General features: G+C 39.0%; 1 protein-coding gene across 1 annotated transcript; it reads left to right on the forward strand.

Moving 5' to 3' along the window:
• The first annotated feature begins 10,885 nt into the window (after positions 1 to 10,885).
• On the forward strand, positions 10,886 to 13,412 carry klf17 (Kruppel-like factor 17). The gene is made up of 3 exons (XM_040044942.1): positions 10,886 to 11,053; positions 11,206 to 12,331; positions 12,451 to 13,412. Exons 1-3 carry the CDS (start codon positions 10,988 to 10,990, stop codon positions 12,624 to 12,626), a joined length of 1,368 nt encoding a protein of 455 aa, XP_039900876.1. The 5' UTR covers positions 10,886 to 10,987; the 3' UTR covers positions 12,627 to 13,412.
• The last annotated feature ends 4,884 nt before the right edge of the window (positions 13,413 to 18,296 follow it).

The following is an 18,296-nucleotide window of genomic DNA, read 5'->3' on the forward strand; positions in this document are numbered from 1 at the left end:
CTCGACTCCCCTTTGTCTCCGTTGGTGGCGCGGGGGTGCGGGGTGGGGGTAATTGGCCGAGCCTGCTCAGGTGAAAGCAGGCCTCTTGTCTGGGGACACAAAACCGTCTCTCTGTGTGTGTCTGCAGTGCTGCAAGGTCAAAAGGACATGCCATGTTCAGACACACACACCACACACACACACATACATTGAGGGACCTCTTCACTCATCCACTAGCGCCCGACAATCAGTGCAGCTACCTGGGAAAGGTAATTATTTGCTCTTGTGTCTGTCTTCTGGCTTTCAGAGCGCTCAGCTGCCGGCTCTGAGGGGAAACAGAGACAGTGGCAAGTTTGTTGGATTCATTTTTACTGGGTTTTACAGTAATATTACCAGATTATCAAACAAACATGATTCCACTCGCTCAAACATCAAATTTTAATAACTTATTACAGCTGACTGATATAGATCAGGTGAGGAAACATAGATGGTTCCAGTCACTTTTCTTCTTCCTTTCCTAACCCACAATCAAAGCGTGTCATGCTCACTAGCTGTTGCTCAATAGCTTCTCTGCTATGTCATGTATGTGTCTATTGTCCCTGAGGCTAAGTAACCATAACATTTTAGTAACTTCAAACCTTAAGTTCGTCATAAACACTGGATTGCCCAATTACTTGTATGCAAATACTTCAAATATTTCCCATCCATCTTATTTGCAAACACATTCATCAAAGAAGTAGGTTGACTATTTCTGTTTCCACAGAAGAGGGAGATGAAAGCTAAAGGCTCTGCCTCCCATTCTACTTGGAGAAACTCTAGGAACCACAAGTAAACAAGCAGTTTGAGACTGAACTGCTGTATTGGAGTTATGGTACTTTAAAGTGAAGATAAGAGGGAGCCTTGTATGTGAGGAGAAGAATTTTTATTCATTTTGTGGATCTAACAGGTAGCCAGTGAAGAGAAGCCAGTATGGGATATATATGCTCTCTCTTTCAAACATTCAGGATCAACTGAAGCCTTTTTATGAAACTTTTATATCAAACCGATAACAATGAATTACAGTAGTTCCACTCAGAAGCAATAAATGTATTTAGTAGCATTCCTGCATCTCTCTGAGATGCTGTAGTTTTAGAGTTACTGTGTAAATGCACAAACAGTCACTGGGGTTTGGGTTTGTTTATAGTTTCTTACATATATGTCAGTGACTCTTTAACAGTTAAAATGCTCAGTGTTCACCATCTTTACTTTAACATGGGCCATGTGTGTTTGTTACTCATTGCAAACCATCCACAGATGTGAAGACATTTCAGCTAAAATATCCATTACCATTCTTGTGGAGATACCAGAGGAAAAACCTCTCAAAAACTTATCACCGTCATTTGGGTACATTCTCAGGAAATCTTGAATGTTGGAACAAAAATTTATGTCTATATGGTCAGTGTTTAAATGTAATCCTGGTTATGCTACGAGAAGTCAGGGGATCACCAAAGTCATTAGCTCTCTCTTCTCTTTCCTCTCACCCCCAACCAGCCACTGAGAACGACTGCCCCTTCCTGAGCCTGGTTCTTCCTGCTTGCTCACAGGGGGTCATCTGATTGTTGGGTTTTCATTGTAGGGTCTTTACCTTGCAATTTAAATCACCTTGAGGCAACTGTTGGTATGAATTGATTGATATATAAATGAAATTGAACTGAACTGAACATGGTTGCCCAGTCAGCCTTATAATGCCACAATAATCATATTTTAAGCATAATTTAACAATTAACAACTTTTATCCTCTCAGGACTGTGAACATCTTGAACAATCATAAAGCCAACAGAGCTGATATAGAATATGGACACAAGTACTGGGCAGCCTACACATTATAACTACAGGAGCTATTCAGCCATGGAAACCCATGCCATGTAGCTCAGATAGCACCATTTCTTTACTGAGTGAGCAGAACCTCTGTCACCTTTCGGCTCTATGTGCCTCAGTATGATTAAAGATTCCACTGTAACATTATGTGATCTTCATGACTGAGTTTCTATAGTTTCTAAACACTTCTTAGTACTACTTAGAGCTGATTGTTGAATATCTAGAAAAGAAAGAAATTCACAGACTGACTTCTTATAACAGAGGAATCCCATTACTGTACTAGGTCCTTGGTTTTATACACCTGTGGCAATGGGACTGAAAACTGAATTCCAGGATTAAGAGTCCCAATTCTTTTGCCATCATTTTAGTACGCACCAAGGAAGTGGCCTGATAACATAGCTGCACTGCTAGTATAGCTAAAAACAAGCACAGCACTGTTTGCTTTTTGTCAAAACTCTATAACGTACCAACCAGAGTCTTGCAGTGACAAAATTCTTTTCTCACAGATTTATGGTCTGCATGGGTGGCCCCACTGGGAAACAAAATCAGCACGTTACCATGAGACACTATACTGACACTGAATACACAAAGTTACACACAATGCATCACCCTTTGGCCTCTCACTCGCCCTTGTGGAGCACCAGCTTTATTTAGCTTCTCCACTGCCCGTGACAGAAGGCAAAGATCTGAATTTTTTCAGTTCTCACTACACCACTTGACATCCATCATACTGAAGCTGATCAGGTTGAATGAATCATTTCTGGTGAAAACACAAACCCACAAATTTGGTTTCTGATGCCTCATGTCAGAGCAGAAAAAGTGCTGGTGTGAATATGAAACTGTTACACAAACAGTGGATCAGCATCTTGTAATCTAATACTCTCTCAAATGAAATCAACACCAAGACGTGTCAAATAATAACCAGGAATTTTAAGCATCATATGTTTTTCTTATGCCTCTTTCAAGAACATAACAATGGGTGTAATTTTGTCCCTTTTGTCATGTCTCCAGCTAGAGTATCATTGCTGGACAGGAAGGTAACACAGCTTAGCTACAGAAAGACGAGCTAAGTGGGACAGGCAAACTGGATGAACTATCGCTTATTGCCCAAGAGCACAGTGATTGCACCTAAACATATCACATATGCATCAACAGCAACACTACACCATCTTCTCGTTTTGCACTTTTTCATATTTTCATATAACTTCTTTAATTGCGTTATTTTACCAAATGCAATTTATTATTTTACCAACAGCAATAATGTAGCTGTAGCGTAGTTGTTATTATTTTCACCTGGTGAGTGTCTGTCGTTATGCTAAAAAGTGGACCTGACAGGTGTTTGTACACCTGTGTGCACTGTCTTTGTTAACACCGCAGTGTTACAAGCTGCAGACATAACTACACCAGCATGCTGTGGAGGCCAAAAAAATGTTCTTTCCCATTACATTTCCTGAAACCTTCAAACTGCATTCAACTACTTTGCCTGTGCTCAAAGCCACATCATGTTGTCAGACCGTGCAATTAAAATAATGAATGCTAATGAGCACTGCAGCGCTGTGGTTTGACAAAACTGAAAAAAAAAACTGAAGGAAAAGCTGAAATAGAAGGAAAACATGCTTCTATGTCACCGTTGCTCAGATTTAAACTGAAGTTCCTGCTCTTGCTCATACTTCTCCCCCTGCCTCTCAGGTTGTTTCCTGAACAAAACAATGCTTAATGAACGAAATAACCAACACACGCACAAACTACTGATCAGAGGTTCATAATGTTGCAGACTAATAAACAGACTGAAAGAAAACAAAAATAATCCTTTAATTTGTGGCTGATTGCAAAATTGGGAGAAAAGCAAAAGTTCACCCACAGATAAGAGCCAAAGGACTCCACCACAGGCAGGAAACACACAAAGGAGAGGAGCAGATACTCGGACAAATACTAAAGTGAAAGGCAGGGCTTAAACACTCACACATGATGTAATAAAAAGAAGTAGACATGTGATGATAATGAGACATTGATTAAACTGATCAAATCAACACAGGGAACTAACAAAATAAAACAGGAAGTAACTCAACAGGTAAACACTGAACAAAGAAAAGGGCATCACAAAAAGATACTAGGGAGGTTAGCACAATACATCAAATCACTCTGGAATATTAATAAATATGAATAGCTCAGTGTACTAACAACACTCATCGTGTTCAAATAATCGTGGAAATGACATCAAAATCAACCAGTCATAAATCATAAAATTAGGAAGCGTAATAAAGCCAAAGTAAAAGTCTTCAAGAAACACAAAAAGCTCTAATCAGGAGGTCAGACTGAAAAATCTCAACTAAAGACTCAAAACAAAACTCACAGACCATGACACTCACCCTGAATGGTTGAGCACTCTGAACTGGCCTATATCAGTTTCATCACATCATTAGCAACAAGTGTGAACAGTTTTAAGATGCTCAGTTTACCCTCACTCTGTGACAGCTGGGATGGGCTCCATCCTGCCTGACACACAGAATTAGATGAGTGATTAAGAGTATGGATGGATGAGTTCATGGAGATTAATTTTTATTTTGATCATGAAAAAAAAAGTTGAAAGGTGTGGGAGACGATGTAACAGTGTGATTGCACTGCAAGGTTGCCTCTAGTTTTTAACACTGCTTAACAAAAAGATACTTTCTCCCCAACCGGTTGCTGCAGATGGCCCCGCCCCTCCCTGAGCCTGGTTCTGCGGGAGGTTTCTTCTTGTTTAAAGGGAGTTTTTCCTCCCCACTGTCGCCAAAGTGCTTGCTTACAGGTGATAATATGATTGTTGGGTTTTTCTCTGTATGTATTATTGTAGGGTCTACCTTATACTATAAAGCGCTTTAAGGCGACTGTTGTTGTGATTTGGTGCTGTATAACTAAAACTGAATTGAAAGTGAATTGAACACCAATCCAAACGCAGTGATATAAACTGGGTTTTTTGGCAAGAGAACAAAAGTTTTTTTGCTTTAAGATCCATAAAAGTCAATAAGTAAAGAAGTTATCATTTATTATTATTATGTTTATGAATTAAGTATCCTTATAGGACTTGTAGGAATATTCTAATCTTAGCATAAAAGGAAATAAACCTAAAAAAAATAGACATGAACATTTAGAGACCAAAATAGTTCACAGGAGCTATGGTAATATAAAAATATTGGCTAAATGATAATAAAACTAATAATAAAACCATCATTTTCTTGGATTAGTAAAGGAGCACACTACAAAGCCAGCTAAGACATTTAGGATACAAAGGGAAAGTAAGTCTCACAGTTTAAAAAAGTTGAACTTCGTAACTACTGGGTGAAATGTATATATAAATGATGAGTTTCAGTAATGTTCTCTGTGGTTTCTGATCTGGGTTTTGATATGTTAGCTGTATCAAAGCCAGCAGACAACTTGGAGGACAGCTTGAGAGCCTGGCTGCCTTCCTGTCTCACATACCAGGAAGATGCTTGAGGTAGATACAAGTATCAGGAGTTAAAAACACAGAGGAAAGCTTATTCTAAAAAAGAAACTCTTTTAGTTTTACTGCCACTGACTTTTCCTGAATCATTCCCTATTTACACATTTGCTGAATTACTTCACAGTGTTGGCTTTTGGTACAGTTATATTGTTTTGGGAGTGACTGTGAGTTTTTTTTTTAAATATATATAATTTTGGCTCAGAACACCACCGCAATAGATTTAAAATGAAATAATCATATAATATATTCATAGAAACAATAATCTTATCAAATACCACAAACTCTGTATTTTTTAACACATGTCATACAGTCTACTGATTCTGATTGGCATGACTTTACACAAAAGTGATCTCAACAGGTGGAACGGGTGAATTGCCCTCGAGGCACTGAGTGAATTGGTAGCTGACACTCAGCTGCTGTTACAGGCTGAGAGACATCAGCCTGAAACTAAGACGAAAAGAAGTGAGACCGGTTCTTCCCATCCCACATGAATAAAAATGCGAGGATTATAGATGACGTTAAATAAAACCTGCCAGCCTTTAAGTCAGCAATTTAGTTACTCAATCAAAACCTATCCTCTTTAATCAGACTCACTGTGAAATCTCTCCATACAATTAGTTTCTTTCATAAATCGTTTGAATATTTTCACATTTTTCAGAAAGTAGATAAAACTTTCTCTCTCAGAATTTTAACTTTTTTCCTTTTATTGTGTCCAAGATTTTTAAACACCACAAAAGTTCCACAGAAATCAGAAGCTTTCAGTTACTACTGAGCTGGATCCGTTTTCTCCACAATATCAGAGGAATGATAATTAAACCATGATTAATGAAAAAAACGTCAACTGTGATATCACGGATCAGCGGATCATCATTATTACTCAAGTTCCTCATTACATCTGATCCTGAATACACACAAAAGATATGTAATCAGCCAATAATCTACTCAAGAGCAGTCAAATGTGGAGCACCCTTATCTCATTAGGCTGTCACCTTGATGCAAATGACTTCATTAGTCCTGAATGCTACTAAACCATTTAGCTAAAATGAGTGTGAGTAAACCTTTTAGCACTGCTGGTAGCTAAATACTCTAATACAGCAGGGATGTAATCTTTTGTTTCACATAAGGAGTGCCTTAAATAGCAAGTGGGGTGATGCTGGGCCGAACATGCGATTCAGGCATTTCCAGATTTGTAACAAAATATAAAAACTCTTTCAGTTTAGGTTTGTGTCATCTTAGAGTTGCTGTGTTTCTGGATTTGAAAGGATTCGGTGCTACGGTACTTTAAAAAGTCCCAGTCTAGCCAGGTCAGAGGTAAAGAGCCTTCTACCCTTGTAATCAGACTGTTTAAGCCAACAGGCGTCAGTGTCTGGCCTCAGGAAGAGCAGAATTAAAGATTAGAGGGTCTCGGGGCAATGTTGTTGCCATACCTCTTTCCCATGATTCTCCTTGTTGGTTTGCGTTTGTTCTTATTTCCTCTCCTCCCCGACTCCTTTAGATATCTTTCTAGAATATAACTAGCCAGTCTCTGTGCTATCGTTATGCTTTCTTTTTTCTCTCTAACCACTTTGCTTATTCATGCCATGCATGGCAGCGTATTTATCCAAGATAACAGCTGGGTTTCCCCTCAGTTTGTGGGTGATGGAGGATAATTGCTGTTAGTGTGTGTGTTTGTCTGTCTCTCTCTCTCTCTCTCTCTCTCTCTCTCTCTCTCTTTCTCCCTCTTGTGTGTGTGTGTGTGTGTGTGTGTGTGTGTGTGTGTGTGTGTGTGTGTGTGTGTGTGTGTGTGTGTGTGTGTGTGTGTGTGTCCCCAAAGACTACATAAGTAAATTGTTCCTGGCTGCTCTGAACACAGCTACTGTTTGGACAGGAACAGAAAAACAATGTGTATTTATGGTCATGTGTGCGCCTCTAAATGAGAAAATGACAGTGATTGTGAAACATATTTTGTCTCAAGCCTGACTGCACTCAATAGCATAGAAGAAATGTTTTCAGAGGATCAGGTTTTGATATGATCTTGAAAATCTATGTCTAACATATCCCCCATAGGCTGTTGATCAAAGATGAACTTCAGTATTCTTTTGGCACATGTCATTCTCTGAATTCTCGGATTTTATTTCACACAAAATTAACAATAATTGTTCTTTTTTTAAAACATATCTACATTGATCTTTTACTTACTGTTGAAACTTTATCCTTTGCAACTATTAACTTGTTGTTGTTCTTGTTCTTGTTGTTAAATCCTTTACTTGTGGCATTAAACAGCTGTTCAGAGTTATTGCAACCATGGATGCATCAGTTTATTCAAGCCAACTGTATCGACTGACATTTTAACTAACTGTGACAATTTAGCTCAAACACAGTTCCTTTAGTTATTGCAGATCGTTAACAATGGAGCCAATCACTTCATTAACCATGGAGCTACTTTCAGTGAGTTACTTCCACTGTCAATTTAGTGAAACTACTCCTAGCGAGAACTGTGGTTTCTTTACTGGACTATCTTAACAATTTTTGCTTGTTAGCAGTTAGTGATAATTTGTTATCAACTCGATCTACATTTTACCCAAACTGAGAGCCAACAGTTGCTATGTTTGTCTGTTTTAATGCTGTTCCTTGCTTGCTAACTAATTTTAAAAGATCAAGCTTATAGTCAGGACTGGAACAAGTGAGTCTGAACTAGCTGCAATAGGTTTAGGCTGCTGGGTGGCTTTATGATGCACTGAGCACTTAACCCATTATCATTCACATGCTTTTATACACCACTATTGCATTAATCATTACTAATTATCCAACTCTGGCTGTCTTCCATAATGTGTCATCCCCCAACCCCCCGTCATGGTTCTGCTGGAATTTCATCCTGATAAAAGCGAGTTTTTCCTTCCCACTTTGACCATGTGCTTTCTCACAGCGATTTATATGATGTTGAGGTTTTCCCTCTAATCTTCTATTTTGAGCTCTATCTTACAATATTAAGCACCTTGAGGCGACTGTTGATGTGAATTGGCACTAAATGAACAAAACTAAATTAAAATAGTCTGTTATGTGTATTTAAAGGACGCACACCCACAGCACCGCACCACAACAAAATAAAACACTTTTCTAAATGACAACAAACAAAATGAGATATCCATCTTTTAGCAATGTTTTTAAATCAAGTAACATGACAAACCAAACACAAACAAAGGGGAAAAAGGACAGCTTTGAACTTAATTAGAAACGCAAAGAGCTGACAGTGAAACAGCTTTTTGTGTTTTCCGAGTTAACATGTTTGTGCATCCAGGGTAAGATCTGTCTGTCTGCTCAACTGTAATCTTAAGTAATTGTGTTTAGAAAGCACTCAAACTGAAAGACTTCCTCCCTTTTAAAAACCGTGACAAAAGAGAAACCTGAGCCCAGGGCAGTTCTTTATCTGTATCTGTCTCTCTAGTCTCTGTTACTTGTATTTTTCATGACATGACTGTAATAAGGTCTTTGACGACCCAAGGTAAATCGCTGATTTTTGCACATCGTGTGGGTTTGTTTTTCATTGTTTTTCTTAAGCAAAATTCAGCAGAATTCAGTGTGTTAGTGTTATGGACAAATTCAGTTATATTAATCAGCTATAAACCTCTAAACATCTATCATAATCCCACAAAACACAAAGTAAAGCAGACATACTTTTCTTTTCCAGCATAGGAACATAATAAGTGGTTTAAAATGCAACAGGCCCAGAGCACCTCAACACGTCTGTATGCTTTCAAGCATCTGAAGGTGATTGAGAGTGAAAGCAAGGGAAGCAAGTGTGAAGTTTTTCCTCAGGAAACAGAGTCCATTTCCACTTGGCTCACAGACAGAACCGGAATTTGTTTTGCGTAAGCTCAGCAGGTCAAAAATAACAGAGTATAAAAGCAGAGTGCTGCAGGACGCCGCCTGTGACAACACCTGCAGGAGCGGAGCGGGGTGGAACAAAAGTAACACTGCTTTGTGTGGCTTAGCTGCAATTTACGAATTTACAGAAACTAAACCCAATATCTGAGATACGGGCAAGTGAAATGTTGTGCTGCGATATCAGTTATCTGTAAGAATATTAGACTACTGTTATCTTAACATCAAATCATGTAATGTAATCTATGCATACAGTCTGTATTTATAAGTGTCTCCACACATACTGACATACTGTAACAGACGCATGCAGCCACTGAACATACTGCTGTACCTTCTTCTTTCTGTGCGTTTCTTCTTTAAATACTGAGTAAATTTCATTGGCTTTGTATCAGTTCTCTGCTCAGTGACAACAAAACTGAATACAAAAATGTAAAAACATTTTTTTAAAAACATTTTTCAGTAGACAAGAACTCCTTTTCTATATATCTGCAGAGCAAACTAAAAGTTTGAAAGGTGAATTCATCCTCCCACTCCAGAGGGAAAGGAATATAATGTGTGTATATCGTTTGTAATCTGTATCTCAACATTATTTTAGAAAGTATGCAACTAGTTTGCCATGGAATATTACTCTAATGGGGTGATAACAGGCATGCAAAAAGACAGAGACAAATGGTGGTTGGAGGGGGGTCATTATTCATGGATCTGTTTTCCTTCTTTTCTTGGAGTCTTCAGTTTTTTGTTTTTTGCTTATCCCACCACGAAACCCAGTCAACCTGTGCATTATCATAAGAATGACTGCAGGGTGCCGTATCGTTTCCTTTTGCGGGGGAAGACCGTTTCGAAACATGTAGCCCTTTGTTTACCATCAGATTAACCGGTTGTTCGGACTGGCCTCGGGAATGAGCAGCTTCACACGCAGAGATCAATGTAGGACAAATAAGTATGTCAGAGATTGGAAAGAAACTGGTAAGATACCAGATTTGCTGAGTTTAAAGGCACTCAATGTTTTGTTCTCGATTTCAACAATATCAGTTATAAAACACACAAACACATTACTTTAATCACTTCATTGTACTGAAGGGCACCTCAGCAAAGCATATATGCCAAATATATCTTGGAATATTTGATACACAGAGTTAAAATTCCATTCCTAAGCTGCCCTCTGTAGCTTCCTCACGGGAAATGTTCGGCTTCCCTGGGAGATACACTAGATTTACTGCTGTAGAGGTGAACTCGATGCTTTTCCACGCGTTTATGTTATGTTCAGGTATGAAAGTCATCGCAGAAAGCTGAAGAATAAATAAATAAATAATCTACAAGCACAGTGAGAAAGGTTAGTTTTATTGTTATTGAGCCTCATCATTATTTACCAGCATATTTGTGATGAGTGAAAACAAACCAACATATTCACCACATTAAATCAAAAATTATAAAATCCAGTCAATTCAATCAAAATAATTATTTTCGCTTTTGGAATTTATTTAAGTTTTCATTCATCTTATTTGTTTTCCTCTTTCTGTTTTACATTTATAGCAGCGGTTACCTGACACGAACCCGTGCTTGGTTTAACCTGTTTGCACTATTTGCTGTGTGAATGTGCAGGTGATGGGGGAGGTGTGTACGTGTGTGCGCGCAAGAGGAGGGGTTAACCCACACTTCCGTATGCTCGACCGTAGACCACTATAAAAAGTCCATCAGTCGGGCTGTTACTCATATCCTGAATCCTGGTTTCACTCAGAGAGCACACGGACGCGGAGGACAGCATCTGCAGGACTTCGGCGTTTTAAACTCTTTTTAAAAACGGTCAACATGGCTGTGGCTGAAGCAGTGATGCCTGCCTTAATCTCGTTTCCGAGTCTCAAAGGACTGGATAATGTAAGTAGAGAACATTTAAGTATGGCACATTGTGGTAACTCTAGTGTGTTATTATAATATGTTTGTAGATCTATTTCTCACTGTTGACCGACTATGCAGCTTGGCTTTCTTCTAACTTTTTTTTATTTTGCGCTCCTTTACATATTTAAAAGGTGGATGAGGGTGTGCAGAACAGCGCAACAGGTGACGCAAATAACCCGCCGTGGGAAGTGGAGTTCAACATGGTGCGTTCTCCTGCTTTACCCTCCAAAGAAGACGACGAACTGGGAAAGTTTTTGGATCTCGATTTTATTTTGTCCAACACCATCGGCCGCGATGCTCTAAGCGACAGCGACGGCAATGGGAACATCCCACCAACGCAGCAGCAGCAGAACTGCATGTATTCTCTCCCGGATTCGCCGGAAAGCTGCAGCGGTGGTTCTGTGACAGAGTGCAGCGATCATCCTCCCTCTCACCTGGGCTGCCACGGAACTGCAAACGTCGCAAAGTCGAGCCCAGCTCACAGTCTTATGGTGGAGCTTCTCAGGCCTGAGATAGGTTACCCGGCTGATGCTTCACCGGACTGCGCGGGCAAGGAGAGAGATGACCGGGAATTCACCGAACTGCGAGCTTTGAATTCAGCCTCAATTCCATCGGCTCCCCTTCACCGCCCAGCTGCCACCGCACAGATCCCGCTTGGATATAAAATCAAAACCGAGTCTGGGGGTCCATCTTGCATGATGGCCGCCAGCGGTGAGAACTTTATGGAACACGTTCACGGGAAAAACCTAATGCAACCAGTAACCTTTACGCACCACCAGGCTGCATTTCATGGTGGGTTGCAGGCTCACGGCGCGCATCCCATGCAGCACGCTGCATCCCACGGACATACGGCACACTACCACTTAAACGCGCAAATGAGCTCTCACCATCCCAGTAATCAAAGCCATCTCCAGGGTCAATATATGAACGCGCCATATCACTCGATTTACGCACACCAGGGTGTGCCATCGTTTCAGGGACACTACAACGCGCAGAGAGAGCAGGTCCACGTTCACCAGCAGCAACAGCAGCAGCGTCCACTGTCGATGCAGGGGATGGTGCTCACTCCTCCCTCTTCTCCTTCTCCGGTTCTGCTCGAGTTTTACTCGCAGGATGAGACCGGGTGCATGAAGCAGAAACGAGCCCGCAGATCGTGGGCTAGAAAACGCGCTGCCACGCACAACTGCGAGTTCCCCGGCTGTGGAAAGACCTACACAAAGAGCTCCCATCTCAAAGCGCACATGAGAACACACACAGGTGAGAATCTAAAATCTAATATCCTTTTTGTTTTATTCTGCTTTTTTTTTTGTTTGTTTGTTTGTTTTGTGAGCATGTCATATAAAATATGTTAATATGCTTCTGTTTACATCTTTCAGGTGAGAAGCCCTACCACTGTAACTGGGAAGGATGCGGCTGGAAGTTCGCCAGATCAGATGAATTGACCCGCCACTTCAGAAAGCACACCGGACACAGACCCTTCCAGTGCCACCTCTGCGAACGTGCCTTCTCCCGCTCAGACCACTTGGCTCTCCACATGAAGAGGCACATGTAGGCCACAGTTCTTCTGGACTCTTGCATCCATAAGAATCCACCCCTCAGAAGAGGACCGACTTGGTTTCTCCCTGCTGGACTGTCCAAAATCTGTGTAGCATGAACTGTTTCCCCCCTGACAGACAGTTGCAGTTGTCCTCTTCCACTCCACTCTTATTTTTTTATTACCACTTGTATAATATACTGCTAAATTAAGTGCCTGTGGTGGTTACTGTACATATAGAATCTGTGCATACATGTATAACACTGCCTAAATTCTAGTTCAGTAGTATTTAAGACACTTCCTCACACTGTCTCTAAAATAAGTTATTGCCGTGAGTGCCTTACCAGAATTGCATAGGCCTATCTGCTCATCCTGAGCAGTTTTTGTATTTTTGTAATGTTTACATCTTGTATCTTTGATACTATAATCAGTCAGGGTGGTAATTACTTTTTTTTTTTTTTTTGGTATTCTGTTTTCTTATCGTAGATTGTAAACATTTGCTAAGCATTGTAGACTGCTGTGGATCTTTATAGTCTGGTTCAGCAAAGATTCAGGTACTAAAGATTGTTTATAGGATCCCAAGAAACTGGTGCAGTGTGAAATGTTTTTTTTTTTTTAATGAGAGTTTTTGGCAAAGTTGTCCCTGTGGTTTTGTTTTTTGTTATGTTTTTATGTTTGCTGTGAGAAAGAATCCACTGCAACCAATGGTCGATTTGGTGAACTTGAAAAGTGTCATTCTCCTAACATGCAGTTGTTTTAAATTGCGCTCAAGGGCTCCAAAATAAAAGTTTGTTTACAAATGCACCAAGTTTGTTATTGTGCATTTCTCACTCATATGTAATCTCTCCAGAAGCAGGTTTGTCTGGTCATGGTGTTTTATCCTTCCTTCTGGCTTGTGTGTTCCCACAATCCCAAGAACGGGCAAAATATTAGTAGGTGCATGTGTTACTCTAGTCCATGGTTGGAAATGTAGGGGACAAAGTTTGTGCCTAACATCCCATCAAACATTAACAAAAAAATAAGACTCAAAGTGAAATCTTACTGAAATTGCTGGATGTAGAAGCATCAGTAAGCTCTTGTTGCTTTACTTTACCTACACAAAATGTACTCATTTAACTCTGCTTCACTTCCTGTCTCCTGGCTTCAAACCCCACAGTTTAAAACCATGGTTTACCCTTAATGGCCAGGTGTTCCTGTAATAACAGAACACATCCATGTTATTGAACAAGGATGTTGCTACCATATTTTTCAAGTTGAAAAAACTGAAATGCTTTCATTTATTTTATATGCTTTGATATCCTGACATGCTCTGTACTGAGACCTGAAATCACAAAATTTCTAACTACAATAAAGCCACTTTTCATAGAGGATTAATGACTCAAACAGCTTTGGATCACTACTTATGAAAGACTGCCATCTAATGTCATTTCATATAATAACATTATCTTTAACAGGGCGTTCAATGTCTTAAACTATCCTCTTGCATGTATGTAATGTTCATCTGTCTAATATTTATTTAGAGATGGTGAAATCTGGAATCAGGAATATGTTCCACACCGCTTTGTGATACAATGACTTCTCTTTCCTTTGTGATCACTGTTATACTTAAGAATCAGAATATTTTAATCCCAGAGGAAAATTATGTTTAGAAACGACTTTAGAGTCAGTTGAAAAGATATGAAGAGAACCCAGAGTAAATCATGAGACAGAAATTCAGCCAGGACAGTCACAGCACTGTGCTTCTGCCAAGAGGAAACTTGATATACAACAGTATGCTCAACGTGTTCAATTTACAACCAACATTCAAACGGACCACTACTTAGCGTGGGAGCAATAAAGGACCAAACGGTCAAAGAGGACTGCTTTGTTGTTCCACCTCAGTTTCATTGATCAATTAACCGTGTGAAAACACTGGGGACTGGGGTCCTGCTTCTGTGCAGGTATCCATATGCTAATTCCCCACAAGCACCCGTGCTTAACAGCTCACAGGTCCTCCTACACAGGAAGGCGGACCTGCCCATGTATGAACTGGGGATCTATTGTGAAGCGATTTACTGATAATAAAAGCAACCGTCTACAATAAAAATGCATCCCAGGCGCCGGCGCACTGTCACCACACCCGGACATTTCACGAGCTTTTCATGTCTGCTTAAGCAACACTGCCCTCTATTGTTAATGTATATGATAATCTCCACCTGTTTGTGGGCGAAATGCGACGAACTGCCATTTACTACAAATATTTAAATGTTGGTTGTGAATGGGAAATGGTACTTAAACCATGAAAGGTTGCCGGCGAAGATAAAGGAGCCAACGATGGAACAAAAGCTGTTAGTTTTCCCACATCAGGCAGTTAGAACAACAGCGCCCGTTGACTGTCTCACTCCTCCCCTGTTTTAATAACCTTTCAGTAAAAATGTTAGCAAAGAGCCAGTTATGCCACCTAGCCCTCACGGACTGATTTTTGGGCTTCTTAATTAAACACAATTCATTTTCTGTTGTAAATGTTTATTAATTGTTCTCCTTTGTCGTTTTGAATCATACATTGCTAAATTGAGGGATTTTACACATATGGAATCAAGGTTATTATAGTTCATTCAAACTAAACTAAACTAAGACTAGATGTGGGAAAAACGTAACATAAGTTAAACGCATTAAAAATAAAAACTAGACTTTAGAATAAAAAATATACAAATTGAAAACTAACTAAAATAAAATAAAATAAAGTGTTTTAGTATCTGGTATCACTCTACAAGTCTCAATAAACATGCTTACTGTGTTGACTGTGAGCCAACTGCTTTCATTTCATGCTCCTGATGTGTATAAAAGACTAAAACTAACACTGAAACAAAGAGGAATTAAACTGAAAGTAAACACGTTCATAAAAACCAGAGTGAAACAAGAAAATCAACTATGGAAACTAAACCAGATTAAAAAGTCAAAATGAAATATGAATAAAAGCTCATTAGAAAATACAAAATTTAATAACTCAAATAAAATCTACGTGTACCAGTAGTTTAGTTGCAATTAAGACATTTCCTCACACTCTTTAAAACAAGTCACTGACTTAAAATAAATGTTTTACCTGGATAATAAGATAAGGAATTTTTGTAATGTTTATTTCTCATATCGCTGATACTCTTATCATGCATTATATGAATCTGTATTCTTTGCCTGCAGATTACTTAGTGGATTCTTTCTGGTTTGGCAACTGTTTTCTTGTTCAAGACCAAGAAATAATGTTGCTAACAATTATTTTCAGGATCCCAGTAAGGAGGCACGGTGTGAAATGGATTTCTTGTTTCTGACAAATTGTCTTTTTACTCATTTAAAACATAATTCAGAATAAAGAAATCTGTATAAATATTCTATGTGCTACACTTTTCTTCTGAAAGTTTTTAAAACTGAGCTCAAATATATCTGCAGGACAATGAAAAACAAAAACAAAACATATAAATGATTGGTATTAAGCCAACAAACTGAAAGATTAAAGTGAATTCTGCCCTCACTCCAGAGGAAAAAAGAAATGAAATCTCTGCACTAACAATTTGTATTTCCAAATTGTTTAAGAATATACACAACTAGTAAGTGACTATCTCGAAGGTGATACTACACAGACAAAAAGACAGAGCCAAAGGGGGACTGGGGGAAACATTATGTAACCTGCTTTTCTTCTTTTGGAGCCCCCTCCTCCTTTTGTTATTGATGAAAAATGATGTAGGCAAAGACTAAAACTGGAGCACCGCTGTTTATTTTAAAATGAATACATGATAGTTCAATAAATTTCATCCAAAATTGGTGCACTGTACATGTTTGCAAAACAAGGGTAAATAGTAGTAGGGAAAGTGAGAGCACAGGTAAGACTGGAAGGAGGAGAGAGGGTAGAGGTTTGGGTTTAGATCCTCTGCTCGAGCTAATCTCTTTTCTTCTTTCTTGCTGCTTTGCGTCTGCCACCTTTTCTCGTTTCTTCTCAGCTGTTATTTTGATCTTCTATGTTCTCATCACATCTTTCTCTCACTCTCAAAGTTTTCTTCACTTTCTTCTTCTGTTCTTCGTTTTTCGTCCTTTTCCTTTCTGCTTTCTTTTGTCCTTTCTTTCTTTGTTCATTTCCTCCTCTTCTGCCTCTCTGATTTTCCAGTTTTTCCTCACGAGAACTTGTTTCTAGGGTTTGTTCCTGATGTTTGGCATTGGGTGCAAGCTCCTGGGTAGAAAGACTACAAATTATTTTGTTAAACTCAGTCTAAAAAAGATGTTAAGACCAAAAATGACATTATGATGGAGTGACACAATCAGCTAACCTGAAGCAAGGTTTCCCATTCAGCCTCATTTTCCTTTAATTTCTCACAGAGAAGGGTTTTCTTAATTTTAAGCTCATCCATAGGCTCCCCTCAGACGTCTGGTAGGTGCAGCTCCAGTGTTGTTTCCTGCTGTTCATCTCTGTGTCTTTTTTAATTAATGCTGGTCTACGCAGGCTGGGGTTTGAGCTCTCCTTTTTAAGGCATCTTTGAAAAGCCTCATCCTTGCGCTTGAGACAGTGCAATGAAAAACATCCATTTGTTCATATGAGTAAATTAGCCAAAGCATAAGTAATTTTTTAAAGACCCCTGTAGTGCATCCTTTTGTCAGATTAGTTTTATCAGATTAACCATTTGTTCTAATGAACAGCTTCACACCAAGGTATTTATGCTTAGACTGCCAGAAATATTATTCACCAGATTTCTGGGTACCCAGTTGGGTTTTTTGCACATTTGTAGTTTCAGAAGATTTCAAAAATCTTTAAGCATACGACACACAAATTTCAAAAATTTCCCAAAATCAATTTCGGAAATCAGAAATTTTGTTTTGGATAAAATGTGATGATAAAACGTGATGATTACACTATGAAATAAGTCACTATCTAAAGATTTATAATTAAAACAACCTACATGGATTAAGCTACAATACTACAGTGAGAGCCAACACCAAGTGTAGCAAGAAACACTCAGCAGAAAGTATAATTAAAGAAAATGTTGCACAAAAAATCATTTTAGTCATTATGGATCAGAGAAAGTGTCAAGGTATAAATAAACCAGTCAAACAAGAGTCACAAGTTTATACACTGCAATTGCTGCCAATTTCAACTGCCATAAGACTTGACTGCAACGTGCATTTAAACTGTTTTTACCATTTACCACGAAAGTAACAGTTGTTAAAGGTTTTAAAAGGAACAAAAAGTACTAGTTTTTAGCTCTGTTAGTACTTTTCATGTTGTTGGAAACATCTTAGAATTAGGTTCTCCTTCTGTTTCAGGCCCCATGCAGTAAAACCTGTTTTGCACTGTACAGGTATGCATATGTAAATTCTCCCCACAAGCACCCGTGCTTTACATCTTTAAGGAAAGTGTTGAAGGGTGATTCTCACATGTCAGCATTGTTAACATTTGCCAGTTTAGGAGTGCCTGAAATGAGTTCTTGACAAGTGATCTGTTTCCCAGCGAGCCATATCACTGCTGCAAGTCCAGCTTTGTTAGCTTTGTTTGGAGAATTAACTGCCCCATCTAACCTAATGAGATATATAATGAAATAGGAATGTAAAGTTGTTAACTAATGTTAAGGTTTATTCACACAGAATGATTTATCACTAAATACAACATGAGGATACTTGGAAAGTCTGTCAATCCAAACTTCATATGCATGATTGTTTTCCTGATCC

The sequence above is a fragment of the Simochromis diagramma genome, unplaced genomic scaffold, assembly GCF_900408965.1.
Source record: "Simochromis diagramma unplaced genomic scaffold, fSimDia1.1 OVJJ01000663.1, whole genome shotgun sequence".
NCBI classification, from domain to species: Eukaryota; Metazoa; Chordata; class Actinopteri; order Cichliformes; family Cichlidae; genus Simochromis; species Simochromis diagramma.